Here is a 14685-nt window from a genome sequence, read left to right as displayed (position 1 = left end):
AAAAGTAATTAAAAAAACAGAAATTACGTAATATGGTCACCTCCTTGTGGTGTTTATCCGGTAATGCTTAGAAACGTGCAAAATACATTTTTAACCGTACCAAGTACGGGTAACCAGTTATATCAAATATTTTTAGGATGGAGGCCGACTGTTTTGAAACCCTTATTCTTAAAATCACTCAAATTTTCGGGTCCTGTACTGATCAAACTGTTAGTCTGAAGAAATTAAATACATTTATATTTTATAAATTGAACAGGCTTTAATTTCTATTTATTACTATTATTATTCAAACAAGCATGAGTTTAATGAACACAGCGGTGTCTAGGAGGCAGAGCTGTCTGGTCAGACGGGAAGGGCGAGCGAAGCGAGCCATGGCAGGCTACATATTCCCAGACTGCGAGGAGAAACACAAGTATATAGCGCGGGTGAACGCTCTATTTTTTTGGCTACAAATATTCTTCAGATACATATTTAAAATATTTTGAAGGTTTTTGAATTTCGATATTTTTAAGAGTTGCGATGGTATACGGCGAGGCGGCTCAACCAACACAGCCACTGCCTCTGTTACTGTCTGTGCGACGCGACTGGCTGCACTTGCCTCCGGTTACTTGACTAAGACATTAAAAAAAAATTGACCGCGACGGAATACGCAAATATAGCGGGGTGAAGCTGTGAATGCTAATGTGTATCTCTCTCTCTCTCTCTCTCTCTCTCTCTGTGCGTGTGTGGTTGGTTTTAGAAAATGAACCATTTGTTTACTGTAAATAATAATTCTAATATTTATATGGGCTGGTAGCATAATGAACTGGCTAGCTAATTCACACACGCGCGCGCGTACACGTACACATACAGAGGTTATCCTGGATCGCTATCTAACAAGAATTTTATCTCCCAAATAAGGAAAATTGGAAACTTCAAGATAACTAAATGTGGAAAATAAGATGCTCTCCCGTAATTGACGTCTCTTTTTTTTGAGTCGAAAAATGAAATATGGAATTGATCATTGAGTAAAAAAGTATGCTCACTGAAAAGTTGTATAACACTTTTTGTGAAAAAGCAAAGTAATGGTCAGTTAAAATGCAGGCATGTACCGGTTATTGATGAAATGAGCAGTTTGATAAAAGAAAGTTCTTGATTAAACAAAGGTTACACAGGTCACTTTTGGTAATAAAGGTTACTTTTCAAACAATGTTACAAAGTAAGGTTGCTTAACAGTCTCTTTTAAAACCCTTAATAATGATGCAATTATTTTGTATTAGAAAGATATTTCCTAAATGATAGCTTTGATCCTGAAAATTTTACTAAAAGTAATAAAAAATCTGCTCTTTTTGGTGTTTGGAAAGTTGTAAGTATTTTTCAAAGAATTGCGGGTAAAATTTACATTCCGTCTTATCTCCCGCTGGCCTTCGATGTACAACTTATTGAAATTATTTTTTTTCCTGCTTATTCGTCCGCTTCTTACAGTTTTCAAATTCTTTTCTATTTCCAAACCCGATTTATCTTAATGAAATTAAGATAATTATAAATTCAATTCAAATTTTTAAATGAAATATCCCTGTTATCCCAATTATTCACATATATTACTGAGAGAATCTGCGAATGTAATCATCCACCACAGGCACGCGTGCGGGCTCATACTTTTTGATATGATTTGTATTTCATTCAACAAATCATATTATTCTTTTAAATTTATTTTAGATTACTTGATTTCTGGGGTTAAAGTCTCATTGTAAGGATGTTAATTTAAGAAAGATTAATGTAGTAAAAACAAATATTTATTTCGCTTTTATTAATAAAAAAAAGTTTAATTTATGTCTGATACACAGTTACTGATTTTAACTGATTAAAATTTCAAGAGAACAAGAATTTTAAATTCTGATAAATTGTAAATCAAAATGTTCTTTTAAATTAAATTTTTTAAATATAATGTTGTATTATATTTCAGATATCGCCTACATTGATATTTGGTTAGATTAGACTCAGAATTGTTGTTGATGAGGTAGATTGTGACTTAAATCTGTACAAAATTATAATAATTTAATATACTTACGTAATAATCGAATGCTAAAAAATAAATTACCAGAAAAGAATAACTTGACTATGAAAAATAATATATTAATAGATTGAGAAATCGGAATTACGATTTGTTTCTGAGTCCAGGGATCCTTATAGTAATAGTCAGATCACGACGCACAGGATACCTTTTTCCACGATGAAAATAGGGAGATTTTGGAAACTAAAGGGTAGGATCGGAAAAAAATTGTCTTTTACACAAATGTGTCTTATAGCAATGTAAAATTAGTTTTTTTAATTATAGAAACGGCAATTTTAATCCCATTATCCAAAAATGTTAATTTCATTTTTAAAATTACTTTTGTATTGAGTTTTAAACAAAAATTTCATGATTTAGAAACTAGGCAAATTTAGAAACCTAGACAATACTTCGTTTGGTGTGAAAGATAAGAGTTCAAAACCAAAAACCCTATCTTTTTCATTTTTTTTTTTGTTTTTCTTTGATTTCTTTACAAAATTCCTTGATTTAGAAAATAGGCAAAACTTCTTTCGTTGTTTAAGATTCTTTCTTATACACTGTTTTTTATTTAGGTATGTTCCCTTCTAATTCTTAGTAAAGTATCAATAATTGAAGTGATTTTCACTTAGAATGGAAAAAATAAATTGTAATTAGAAGGTACTATGTTTTGTAAGTGATACGGTTTCAGACGATAATTCCGAATTCTGTACAAAAACGATGCCTGTAGAAAGAAGGTTATTTATGATAATGATCATTATAATAATGTATGACGTTTTGTAGCTTTAACGATTTTAACAATTTATATTGTGTATTTATAATGTTCTACAACAGCAATATTGCATAAGCAGTTTATACTTAATGTGAACACAGTACTGTGCAATGTTTGTACTTAGTGTCTGTAATGGATATGTAAATACTTATGTTGGTGTGCGTGTACTGATGTGCTTACCCTACAGATTAATATTATTATAGTAAATCCGTTCGTTATTTCCCCGTTCGTTCTTGTTCACATTTTCAGTTAATGTCATTGCTATGTTGGTTATCATTAAGAGGGATGTTTTTATTATTTTTGAGTAACTATGCAAATGAATATCCTTATATATTAATTTAAATATATGAACTTTTAGGATAATCAAGTTTTTTCAATTTGGAATTATCAATTTTAATAAAGTTGTCTATAAAAAAAATATTTCAATGAAGTGTGGTAATTTTTTGAAGACATTTCTAAATATCTGTAATTTTAGTTCTATCAGCTTAACGTAAAATGATGAAATAAATATTGAATAATGAATATTGAAATCAATGGTTGGTCTGCTGATTTCACTGTAATACCGCGATTACTTGGATAATTTCATTCTTCTCTGGATTTACTTCCTTTGCAGAGTAAAAGGTTCCTTTTAATTTTTGTTGAAATCTCAAGTAGTTTTGGACAAACAGTCAACCATATAATTAACTACCAGTAAGATACACAACGCTAACTACAAAACGCCGAAATTTTTGTAGAAACCATTCGCCTTCTTATAAAATACAATTATTCGTATGTTGCATAATGTTGTTAAATGTTTAAGTAAGCGATATTCTAATCTTATTTTTCAATGAAAAGGTACGCTACAATACTAATAAGTAAGATATAAATAAAAATAACACCGTTGATTCGGTAATGTATTTCCTTCAAATTTTGCTTAACAGTTACTAGACGTTTGGTCTAAGGGATTCAAAAAATAATCTAGAGTCGTTCAATAACTGGAGACAAATGAGTAAAAAATTATTATTTTCAAAAACAATGAAACTAACAATACTTTTCGTAATAATCCCCGGCTATATTTAAATACTTATCTCATTTCTCTAAGAGCTTTCACAACCCAGTAGTAAAGAAATATTTGCCTTGTTGTCTGAGCCACTCTTATACTGTATTATTGAACCGTTCGCTCGTTGTCGCCAAACATAGTGCCATGTAAAAATTCTTTGGAAAGACCAAATAAAAAAATCTGTTTATGCGAGATAATAATACGTATGTAAGGAAGAGCACAACACCTTCAGATCCGACTTTTGAGTAAGTTCCTGTGTCTTTTGAACGGTTACAGGTGAGTGATATCATGCAGAAAAATTATGCCTTTTGAGATAAAACCAAGACGTTTTCTCTTTATTGTCGGTTTTATTATTTTTTTTAGCATGTTGCAATAGTACTGTTGATTGTAGGTTGTTCTTCCAAATAATCGCAATAAAATGGGATTTATTGTTCAGAATAACTTTTCCCATAATTTTAATGGCTAATGCATAGTTTCTGAATTATTTTTTTTGGGGGACGAAATCGGATGTTTTCATTCCGTACTGACGTTCGAATTCCGGCTCAAAATGATAAATCCAAGTATCATCATAAGTTATTATGCAATCTAAGTATTATCTTCTGCTAAAGACCGCTGTTTAAGTTCTGTATTAATCTAAATTTGGGTGTATTTGTGATTTTGAATCGGTAGTCTAGGAACCCTCCTCGAACACGTTTTGTAGTAGTTCAACTTACCATGGATAATGGAATGGACAATGCTGATATTTGTACTACAAATTTTAGCCATTTCCCAAATTTTTAAGCCTCTATCCTTTCGATTAAAATTATTAATGCGGTTATTTTAAATTATGATAAACCCCATGTCAGCAAACAGTATATATTTTTTGAGTTCTATTTTATCTAAAGATTAATTTAAGACTAAAACTTTTTATTTTCTTCTTCTTCTCCAGTTAGTATTCTTATTGTTAACCAAATATTTATTTACGAAATGATATTTGTTCATGTTTGATCGTTGCATGCAATTCAAATTGATATAATGTAATTAACTTTAACATATGCTGCTATGCATAGAAGGTGATTAAAGCATTGAGTAGTTTTTTTAAGTTATTAGTAAATATTATCATTGAAATTCTTTCAACAATTTTTAATAAAGTTTTTCATAAATCCATATTCCTATATATTTGACTTTTTTTAAGTTATAAAATTCGATTATTCCAATCTAATGACTTCTCAAGATGCGTTATAAAAATATATTTTTAATCTTTATCACAACAGTATCAGTGTATTTTTTCATTTTTTCCCATTTATTATTATTTTTTTATTTTGGTTTTTTATTAGCTTGAAATATTTCATTATGCTACTTTGAATTTTTTGATATAGTTTAAAGGTACATTGCCTTAGCATAAAATATATTTTTGCCAATTATTTTAACCTTTTAAAGTTTAAGAAAAACAACCTAGAAATTATTTATGATTTTGCCTATGATTACAGAATAAGTAATGAAGACCGTAAGGGGAAAATATTTTTATCATTAAAAAAGAATTACATTTTCAGCTCTATGAAGCTCAATGGGTTGAAAAATCAGCGGGTAAAAGATTTAATTATATCGTTATTATAACTAACTGTATTTGTTGTTAATAAAACTTATCAAAGCCCTTAAGATATTCTTGATTTTTAATTGGGAATTCTGTTTCTTTGTAGTTTCGAAGTTTAGCCTTTGAAATTTAGCGTATTTCTTATTTATGAGTTTCTCTGTAGTTTATTACTGTTATGTTAATAATAATAATTCATTGTTTGATTTTTTAATTTTTATATCAAACCACCATTTCTTTAATAATTTTAATTACGAGAAAAGGTTTACTTGTAATTTTAATGTAAGTTATTCATATTTTATAAACACGGTTACAGAATATTTCAATTTTCAGTTAAAATAAAAGATTCTCCTTTGAAATTTTCATTTTTTCCCTGAAATTCTTTATATTAATTAATCTGTTATTAAAAGATAACTTTAAATGATAACATTTTCGTAACTTATAATTAAATTAACATGTGAACGCCCGTTTCGAATTTAAAATTAATTAAACAGTAAGTATCGTTACAAGTAATATTAAAATAAGAAATACGCTTTTTATATTTGATATCTTCGTTTTTACATCCTTGTACGAAGTAAGAAAATATTGTAATGGCGAAAAATTTCGGTTTTCAAATTTCAACCCTAATGCCCATTCATTCTGACCATTCCTGAATCTATTTTGACTAGTTTCGGCGTGACATCTGTACATAGGTACGTACGTGTGTACGTATGTAACATACAATAAATTTGGATTTTGGATTTTTCCTTAACTGCAGTAATACACCCCCATTAAGAGCTTTTCAACGATATACCATAATTGGTACTTATTTTCATTGTTTCCAGAGTTATAGCCAAATAAAATTTTAATTATTGAAATATTTTGATCTTACAATGGGAAGGCACATTAGTTCGAATCTGACTTATCTCCTTCTTTAAAATTTTTTTTATTTAATTTAATTATTTTGATTCATTAATAATTATTATTCTCCTATTGAAAAATACGAAAAAAAATCAGAAGATATTAGTGAAATAAAATTTGATGTACTTTTCATTTTAATTCAAACATTTTTACAGAGGTTAATAAAATATTAATAAATCAATATATTTAAATTAATATATATATATGTGTGTATGAAGTCGGATTCGAACCGATGTGTGCGTGGTTCGGAATCCAACACGTTCTCACTTGCACCACGTGTAAGTGACGTCGTTGAGCGACGTGAAATAAATCTAATATATAAACTAATATAAAATTCTGATATAGATACCAGAAAAAAATATGATGCAAGTGGTGTCCACCAAAATGCAATTTGTAACTGTCCACTTTATTAAATAACTAGAGGATCGTATCTCACTTTCAAATGGAATAAGTTTAAATGAAGTGCAGCAAAAAATGTGTATATGTAATTTAATATGCATGCAAAAGAGACATGTAGTGTCCATATCAAATTTTTTAATTATCTTATTATAATTTGGGGTTCATTATTAAGTTGCAGTTAAAAAAATTATTTTTATTTCTTTTACTGATTTGTTGAATCTTCTTCGACAAAGACGTTTGATTCAGACCTACTGGATCAAAAGTAAATACTCTGAAAAGCAAATTGTTGAAAACCAGTTTCCAAGGTCACAAGAAAAAGGTGGTTAATGAACTCAAATTCCATCAAATAGGAAGTTTACTTTTACATTATTTAAAGAGCTCTAGTGACTTAAGAAGAAGATATCTACGTAAACAGTAATAGTTTTTCCTTTAAATATCCAATCAGAAATAATGGTTAAAAAATTAACAGTTTTTAAGAGAGCAATTCATATTCTTATAATTCCTTAAAAAATCCTTATAAATTATTTTTTAATTACTTATAAACTTACAAAATCCCGTCACTATCTTTTAAGTACATAAACATTAAGATTTTTATTTATTCGATCGTCTACTTTCGCAAAATTAATATTTTACTACCGATTAAACATTTATTTTAATTTAAATTTACGTGTTTCGTAATTTTATTGTATTATTACATTACTTGGGCAATTTTCAGATGTGTAAAGAACTGAAATTTCATAGTAATCAATAATTCTAATATAATCACAATAATGACAATCAAAATATCCAAAAAATTTTGGATACGTTTATACGTACGTATAAGCGTTCTTTTTTAAGCAACAAAAATGAAAGTAATTAAAAAACGAAGTTAAAGTTGGTTAAGTTAAATTGGTTGTGAAAGTTGGTATTTTTAGTTTATGGTTTTTTCAGCCTTTTATTGATGCAATAAAATTATTTAGATGGAATTTTATTTTCATTCTTTTGGTAATTATTTAATTTATTTTCTGGTTAAAATATTTTAGGGTTGGTCATTTCTTTGTTATTTTGGTTGTTATTTTCTTTTAGTTTTAATTATGTAGGATTTATTTATGGTTTATTTGTTTTTCTTGGGTTTAAAAGATAACATCTTTTAAATAACAAGGTCTAGAAGTTCGTGCTAATCTTTTGAGAATTTTGTTTAGATTTTCAGCAAAGTATTGCAACGTATTTATCCTCTCATTCTTAATAAGGTTATTTGTAATCAAATTTCTTTATTCCATTTTTAGAGCAGCATTAGCATTTACGTTTATGATTTTTGTAGATGAGAAATTTGCCTGAACATTATCAGATGATTTATTTTACTTTTAAAGGTAAATACATGTTTTTAGGTTCCATTTTTACAAAAGCTTATTTAATTTTATAGTTTTAATAATACGTATTTATTTAAAAAGACAAATGATGATGCCATTTAAATATTTAAGTTAAATATTTTTAAACTAAATTGAATTTTAGTTTATATTAATATAAAATAAATTTGCGATGATAATGGTAACATTTATAGTTGTTGCTGGTAATGATAGCAGTGTTAATAATTACAGGTAACAAAAACCCGTAATGTTTTCATATGTAAAATATACTTAGTCATTTCAGTGATGTATTCCCCTGCAGGCAGGTAAACAGTTAAAAGACTTGGTTTTCCAAGTAATTATTCAGTTTATGTTATCATGCAACGTTACTTTCATTGCTTGTAAAGGTGGTTGTAAAAAAAGTTCCTTTTTTTGTACATTCATTTTTTTTTTTTGAGTTTTAATGATTATAGGAATTCGCGTAACTTAAAACTGTTGATGAACGAAAATTGATTAAAACGATATAATTGGAAAACTTTGTTAACCATACTGTTTGTTTTAAAATTACACGTGTTCTTTATTTTCATTATACGATATGCTTGTATAACTAATATTATACTCTTTAGCTCCGAAATTTAGCGTTTAGTTATGGAAACTCTACGGTAATCCTCTGTAAAAATGTGATTCATTTTATAAGTGAATGTTGGACAAGGAATCGGAAAGATTATCTTTCATCTTTATCGAGGGTCTGCTCGAATTACAATCGCATTCAGGTGATTCACTCATCCCAACAATATTTCATCCGTGAAGGTTGACTTTTCATTTTTTTTGGTTGGCTACCACCTACCTAGGTAGGCAGTCATTTAAAAATTTACTAGAAATTCTGTTTCTATTTACATATTGCTGTTCCACTGATTACTGATCACTGGAAATATTCTCATTTTATATTTAAAGCTGCTGTGGGCTCACTCAACTCGTTGGTAGTGCATAAAAAAGTCTTTATTTTAGCATGAGTTGGGGCAATTCGTGTAAATGGTGGTTGTGTTTTTCATCTTTCATTTATTTTGTTTTTGTACATCTTTCATTTATTTTGTTTTTGTACATCTGCTACAATGATACATCGTTTTTAGGAGTTTTAATTCTGGTTGCAACAAAGAATTCTATCTGTAATGTCGGTTTTAAGCAAATTTGTTTATCAAATTTAGAGCTTTTATCTTAGTGATATGATTTTATATTATTCCTGTTACCATAAATACTTAAAATTCTAAATTTTTAATGAAAATAACCTCATATGTGATTAATTTTTTAATTTATATTCATAAATAATTCCTGCACCTAGTAAAACGTGGTGTTTATGTTAATATACAGCCTCTATGATAGAGGCGATCATCTTTACGCCGTAGAGATGGGTACATTAATTTATTGTTTTCTAAAATGTTTTCTAATTTTTCTTACGGCTGGGGTGTGTATATCGTATCTGAGGTGCAACAGTTACCAATTATAATTTTATTCTCTTCGAGTAATATTGTTTACGGTACATTTTGATTTATTAATAAAATTATTATATGATTTATGAGACTGAATAACCCTGCACTTCATGTGCTTGCAAATCAATGAGCCAGAATTTATTCGGCCCGGCAACGAAGGCAACAGATACTCATTTTACTTTGCAGTTACCGTATCAGACCTGATTTATGACGCTCAATATTTTTGAAAATGGTTTTGAGAGTTACGGTGACGTATATCTCACGCCAGATTGCCACAACGATCGTTAATGACTTCTAATGGATATGAATAAAAACCTTTAAGAACGATGAGATTTAGGAAAACATATAAACAGAGAGTGTCATTGAATAAACAATTTCTTTCCATAAAATGTTAGGTGTAATCAAATTAGATCTGTCTACTTCCACTACAGGTGAATAGTTAAAAGAGATGCTGGGAACAACTTGACACCACTGCTTCTCTTAAACTTATCAAATGGTGTTTAGGGGAAGCGAACAACTAAAATATTACTTTTTTATTGTACTATTTTTATTGTACTTTTTATATAGTACTTCGTACTATTTTTACTATTATTAAATTAATTGTTTTTACAGCTTACAGAATAAGTGATGTGCTCGAATAAGTTGTGACACAGTTTTCTATTTATTACACAATCCATTGGTATAAATCTATGAAATAACATTCTCCCTTTTTCCCCACCCAACGTGATCATAAAAATGTGAGTGTTGGTTATTGTTTTCCGGATAAATGGATTTAACGAACAATTAAAAACGTAATATGACCCTTTTAATATTGCAAGTAATCAATTTAACCATTCTAGGTTAAATTATTTTTAATTTTATTTTTTTATTTATATTTTTTATTAGTAATGAAGCTTTTTTATCTAACAATTTCGATTAAGTAAAATTTTCCATCAGAAATTCGGATGATTTTCTAATTCGTCTCATTTCCTGATAATTTTTTAATAGAGAAACATCAATTCGTTGATTTATTCTATTGTCGGTTATTGTGTTACAAAGCTACATTCTGTAAGAAAACCTTTGTTATTACCGAACCAGTAGTTCATAGCAGCCATCCTTGATTTTTATGTTCACTTTTTTTTTAATTCTGAACGGAAATAACATTTCATTAATGCATTAAGTATAATACGAATTTTCTGAAATCATATCAAGGTTTATTTTCTTTTCTTAAATTTTTTAACTCTTTTATAATAAAAAAGGATCTCTCTTCTCTCACCATTTCATGCTGAAAATAGAGAATATGAGTTAAGTGTAATATATATGGATCAATGAAGATGAACTAAGTCAGCACTGTTGCATTTCTCCATTGAGAATTCAATAAAATCAGCTAAGCGTAAGCGTACCAAGACCGGAAAAAGAGTTTTTTCTTTTAGTGTTCTTGTTCTTGAGTTCACTAAAGAAGTAAATTCTCATTCTTTTCTTTCAAAAAAACGACCAGTTTAATGTTCCGTTGAGTAGTACTTTCTTATATTTGATAATATTAATTCAAAAATGACTGGATAAATTTATTAATAAATTTAAAAGAGTTGTTGCTGATTGGAAATTTAAAAACTACTTTAAATTGTTTAAATTATTAATAAAAAGTAATTTTTAGTCAAATTTTTATTTTTATTTTCTACAATTTTTTTTGTGTTTGCAACATCACATGGAACTAAAATTTGATCCACTCATCACATCTTGTCAACCCCTTACTTCGGAAATTATCCGTAAATTGTTTTTAATTAGTGCGTTTTCATAATTAACATGTAATCTAATCAGTAAATGTTTATATTTTTTACATAGTTCACAAGTATTAATTATTTTTCATTAACAAAATTATAACTTTCAGAAAAGGAAAAATGTAGAATATAGCTTTAAATTTTCTATAAAAACGAAATAGTTGTGGAGCGATGAAAATTGACAAAAACTGTTTTTAATATAAAATTTACTTATAATAAGGTCGATTATTATTTAAGTTAGGTTAGATTTCGTTATCCTTTTAAAACTATACGACAAAAAATTGATCTAGTAGTAGTTTCATTGGTATCTTTATCGAAAAAAAATACTAAAAATCAAACTGTAGGTAAAAGTATTAGGTTACTTTTCTTAATTTTTTGTGTAAATTTGTTATTATTTTAATAATAAAAGCTCCGTAACACGGACAATAACATTTATTCTCGTCTAATTTTTATTCTGACAAATTTTCTTCATTAAAACTTTGTATCCTACCGTTATTATTAATTTTATTCGTACCGTAGAAAAAAACTTACTTTAGAAATTAAAATTTTAGCTGTATATTAATCCTTAATCATGAGTAGAAAATGTTAAGTGTACTTCATTGCCAACTTCTCTTGGTGCGGGAGATAGCACCGTTCTCGGACGTGAGCTCTCGTTTAGAACGTTTAAGGGTGGTTTGAATTTTGATCTTTGTTTTGATAACAGATCGTCCAATTTAAAGATTTTTTGATTCTACCACGTATCATAAACTGAGAAGAAAGCAAATTACGAAATAGTTCATGAAAATTTGACGAAAGGATAAAGCGATTGGGGTGGAGCAGTGTTGAATAATTGTGGTAGATTAATGTACGAACCCACCGGATTGGTCTAGTGGTGAATGCGTCTTCCCAAATCAGCTGATTTGGAAGTCGAGAGCTCCAGCGTTCAAATCCTAGTAAAGATGGTTATTTTTATACTGATTTGAATACTAGATCGTGGATACCGTGTTCTTTTGTGGGTTGGGTTTCAATTAACCACACATCTCAGGAATGGTCGAACTGAGACTGCACAAGACTACACTTCATTTCACTCATACATATCATCCTCATTCATCCTCTGAAGTAATACGTAAACGGTAATTCTCGGAGGCTGTACAGGAAAGTGAAAGATTCATGTCCGAGTATTTGTTTACAAACTCAAAAGACTTCAAAATAGTGGTAATAAAACTACTATAATACCCCAGTATACGTGTTTCTATATAATATAAATTCAGTTAAATTATATATTACAGTTAAATTCATGCTGGGGTCTTATTTCATGACATATTCTCTTTACTTCACGTTAATAATAATGAAATTTTTAATTATTCGTAGTATTGTACATTACATGGCGATTACTGTTGAAATATAAAAACAGTTAGCAGAAATTTTACAAAACATTTATAACATAGATTTTTAATAGAAAGTGGAATAAATAATATGAGATATTCTCATATCTCGATTATTTAATGAACGTGTATTCACAGTTTATTGATAAATATAGTTACGATTTGATATTTATTTTAAGTACGTTCTTAAATCTTATTGCTCTAACAAAGATAACGATGTTACTTGTTTTTTGCGGAGTTATTCGTCATCGCTTGCCGATGTTCTGATCTATGCGAATTGGCAACAATGGCCCCAAATGTCAGAGCCGATCTTAGTTGTAATAGTTAATTTAAATAATAAATTATTAGTTAATCAGGTTTTCTCAGTGGAAAAATGGATATTTGATCTTAAAATTAGAAACCTGTGATATTTTTGAATGTCTTCATGTTTAATTGTCTTTCTTCCTTTTACAGGTAAGTCGTTGGTAGTTTTAATCATGTATTTTAATGTTTTTTTTTTTTTTTTTTTTTTGGCATAATCTTTAGCGAGATGTAATTTAGTTGTTATACGAAAATACATTACCTTACATTTTCAGTGGATGTATTATATATTGCCACCTATATGTAAATAAATATTTATTTGCGATTAGGTAGAGGCTATTCAAACTTTAAATGACTATTAACCTCAGAATTACAAATATAATGAATTACTTTCGCTTTATTTAAAATGTTTTTTATTCTTTTTATGTACTTTATACTAACGCACACTCACCTACCCAACACACTATATACTAATACATATGTAATATATATGAATAATTTTGTATTATTATTACTTTTTAAATTTCGCTAATTGGTCACTTAACTCATTTAATTTATTATTAGTCGCCTGTAAATGTTTTTCTACTTGCCAATACGTCAAAAATTATCGTTATAATAGTTCAGATTTATTAGTTTTTATTATTTTTGCTTTTACAGGAATTTTTCCTTTACTTATCACACGCATTAGTATTTTAGTTGCTTAGTTTGATTTACGAAGTGTCAGTGTAATGTTGACTGCGGTTAAGTTTATTTTAATAACAAAATGATTGACTCGCATGAAAATTGCTGGAAATATTTTTTACGTGAACGTATTATGAATAGATATTTTCGAAAAAGAGTGGCTAATCAATCAAAGGTAGAAATAAATATGTTTCCGTTTAATTTTTACGTATTTCATAAATATAAACGTACCGTTTATTCCAAACTATCTATTTATTTTGCCATTAATAATAATAATAATTTAGTTTATTATTTTAATAATTATTAATTAATTATTGCTAACGATTTTTACATTAATAAGATAATTTTTTCTAGATCCTATTTCTTATGATTTATCGTATTTATTTTGATAACATTTGAAGAAACTATTTAAAAGAAAAAACTAAATTAAAAGTTTAGGATTGGCTTATTGATACAATAAACATTGTAAAAAAAAATTTACTTAATATTCTGAAAATATTATATGACGTGTTGTGATTATATGCTTAGTTCAATGAATTATGGGAGTTTTAGGGACTGCAGTAAATAAGAATGTGCTTGCAGATGGATATTTAAATTTAAAATCGTGTAAGTAAATTTAAATTATCTTTGAACTTATGTATATGTTACGTTTTTATAGGTATGTTTTAAAGTATGATTAACGTGCTATTATGAAAAAAATAACATATTAGTTTGTTTAGGTAGTTTTAAGTTTTTGTGTTACGTGAAATTTTGTATAATCCCGGACGGTTAGGTAAATAAACTCGCCGAAACAAAGTAGACCAAAAAGAAAAATGGTTATGTCCGTTTGAAAATCAGTAGATTACATAAGTAATTTTTTTGAAGATCGATAACAGCGAAAAATAGTAAGGTTTTATCCATTATGGTGAATTTACAGATCGGAGTTGAACATTTCATATTAAAAGAATTACAAAAAATTTTAAAAACTTGCTTTATACTTTTTAGTCATACTTTAATCAAATTGTTATCATACGTTGCATGACTTTAATTAGTAGGTTAGTTTGGATATCAAAAAAATAACAT

The 14685-nt window shown here is 28.0% G+C and overlaps 1 protein-coding gene across 6 annotated transcripts in view; it reads left to right on the top strand.

Moving 5' to 3' along the window:
* The window catches only part of Trpm (transient receptor potential cation channel, subfamily M), a 747840-nt gene that overhangs the window by 362099 nt on the left and 371056 nt on the right, over positions 1-14685 (top strand). For 2 of the 6 annotated variants that reach the window (XM_075360568.1, XM_075360565.1), the window contains exon 1: positions 13709-13798. The exons of 2 other annotated variants lie outside the window; for them this stretch is intronic. In XM_075360568.1, coding sequence (XP_075216683.1) covers positions 13757-13798 — 42 coding nt within the window. In that variant the 5' untranslated portion in view covers positions 13709-13756. Of the gene's footprint in view, positions 1-13708; positions 13799-14685 lie in introns of those variants that run through there. 2 more of the 6 variants (XM_075360571.1, XM_075360567.1) reach the window with 1 other exon arrangement.

The sequence above is a fragment of the Lycorma delicatula genome, chromosome 3 (genome assembly GCF_047948215.1).
Source record: "Lycorma delicatula isolate Av1 chromosome 3, ASM4794821v1, whole genome shotgun sequence".
NCBI lineage: Eukaryota > Metazoa > Arthropoda > Insecta > Hemiptera > Fulgoridae > Lycorma > Lycorma delicatula.
The sequence above is the reverse complement of the archived record's forward strand: the minus strand, read 5'-3'. Positions and strand labels throughout refer to the sequence as shown.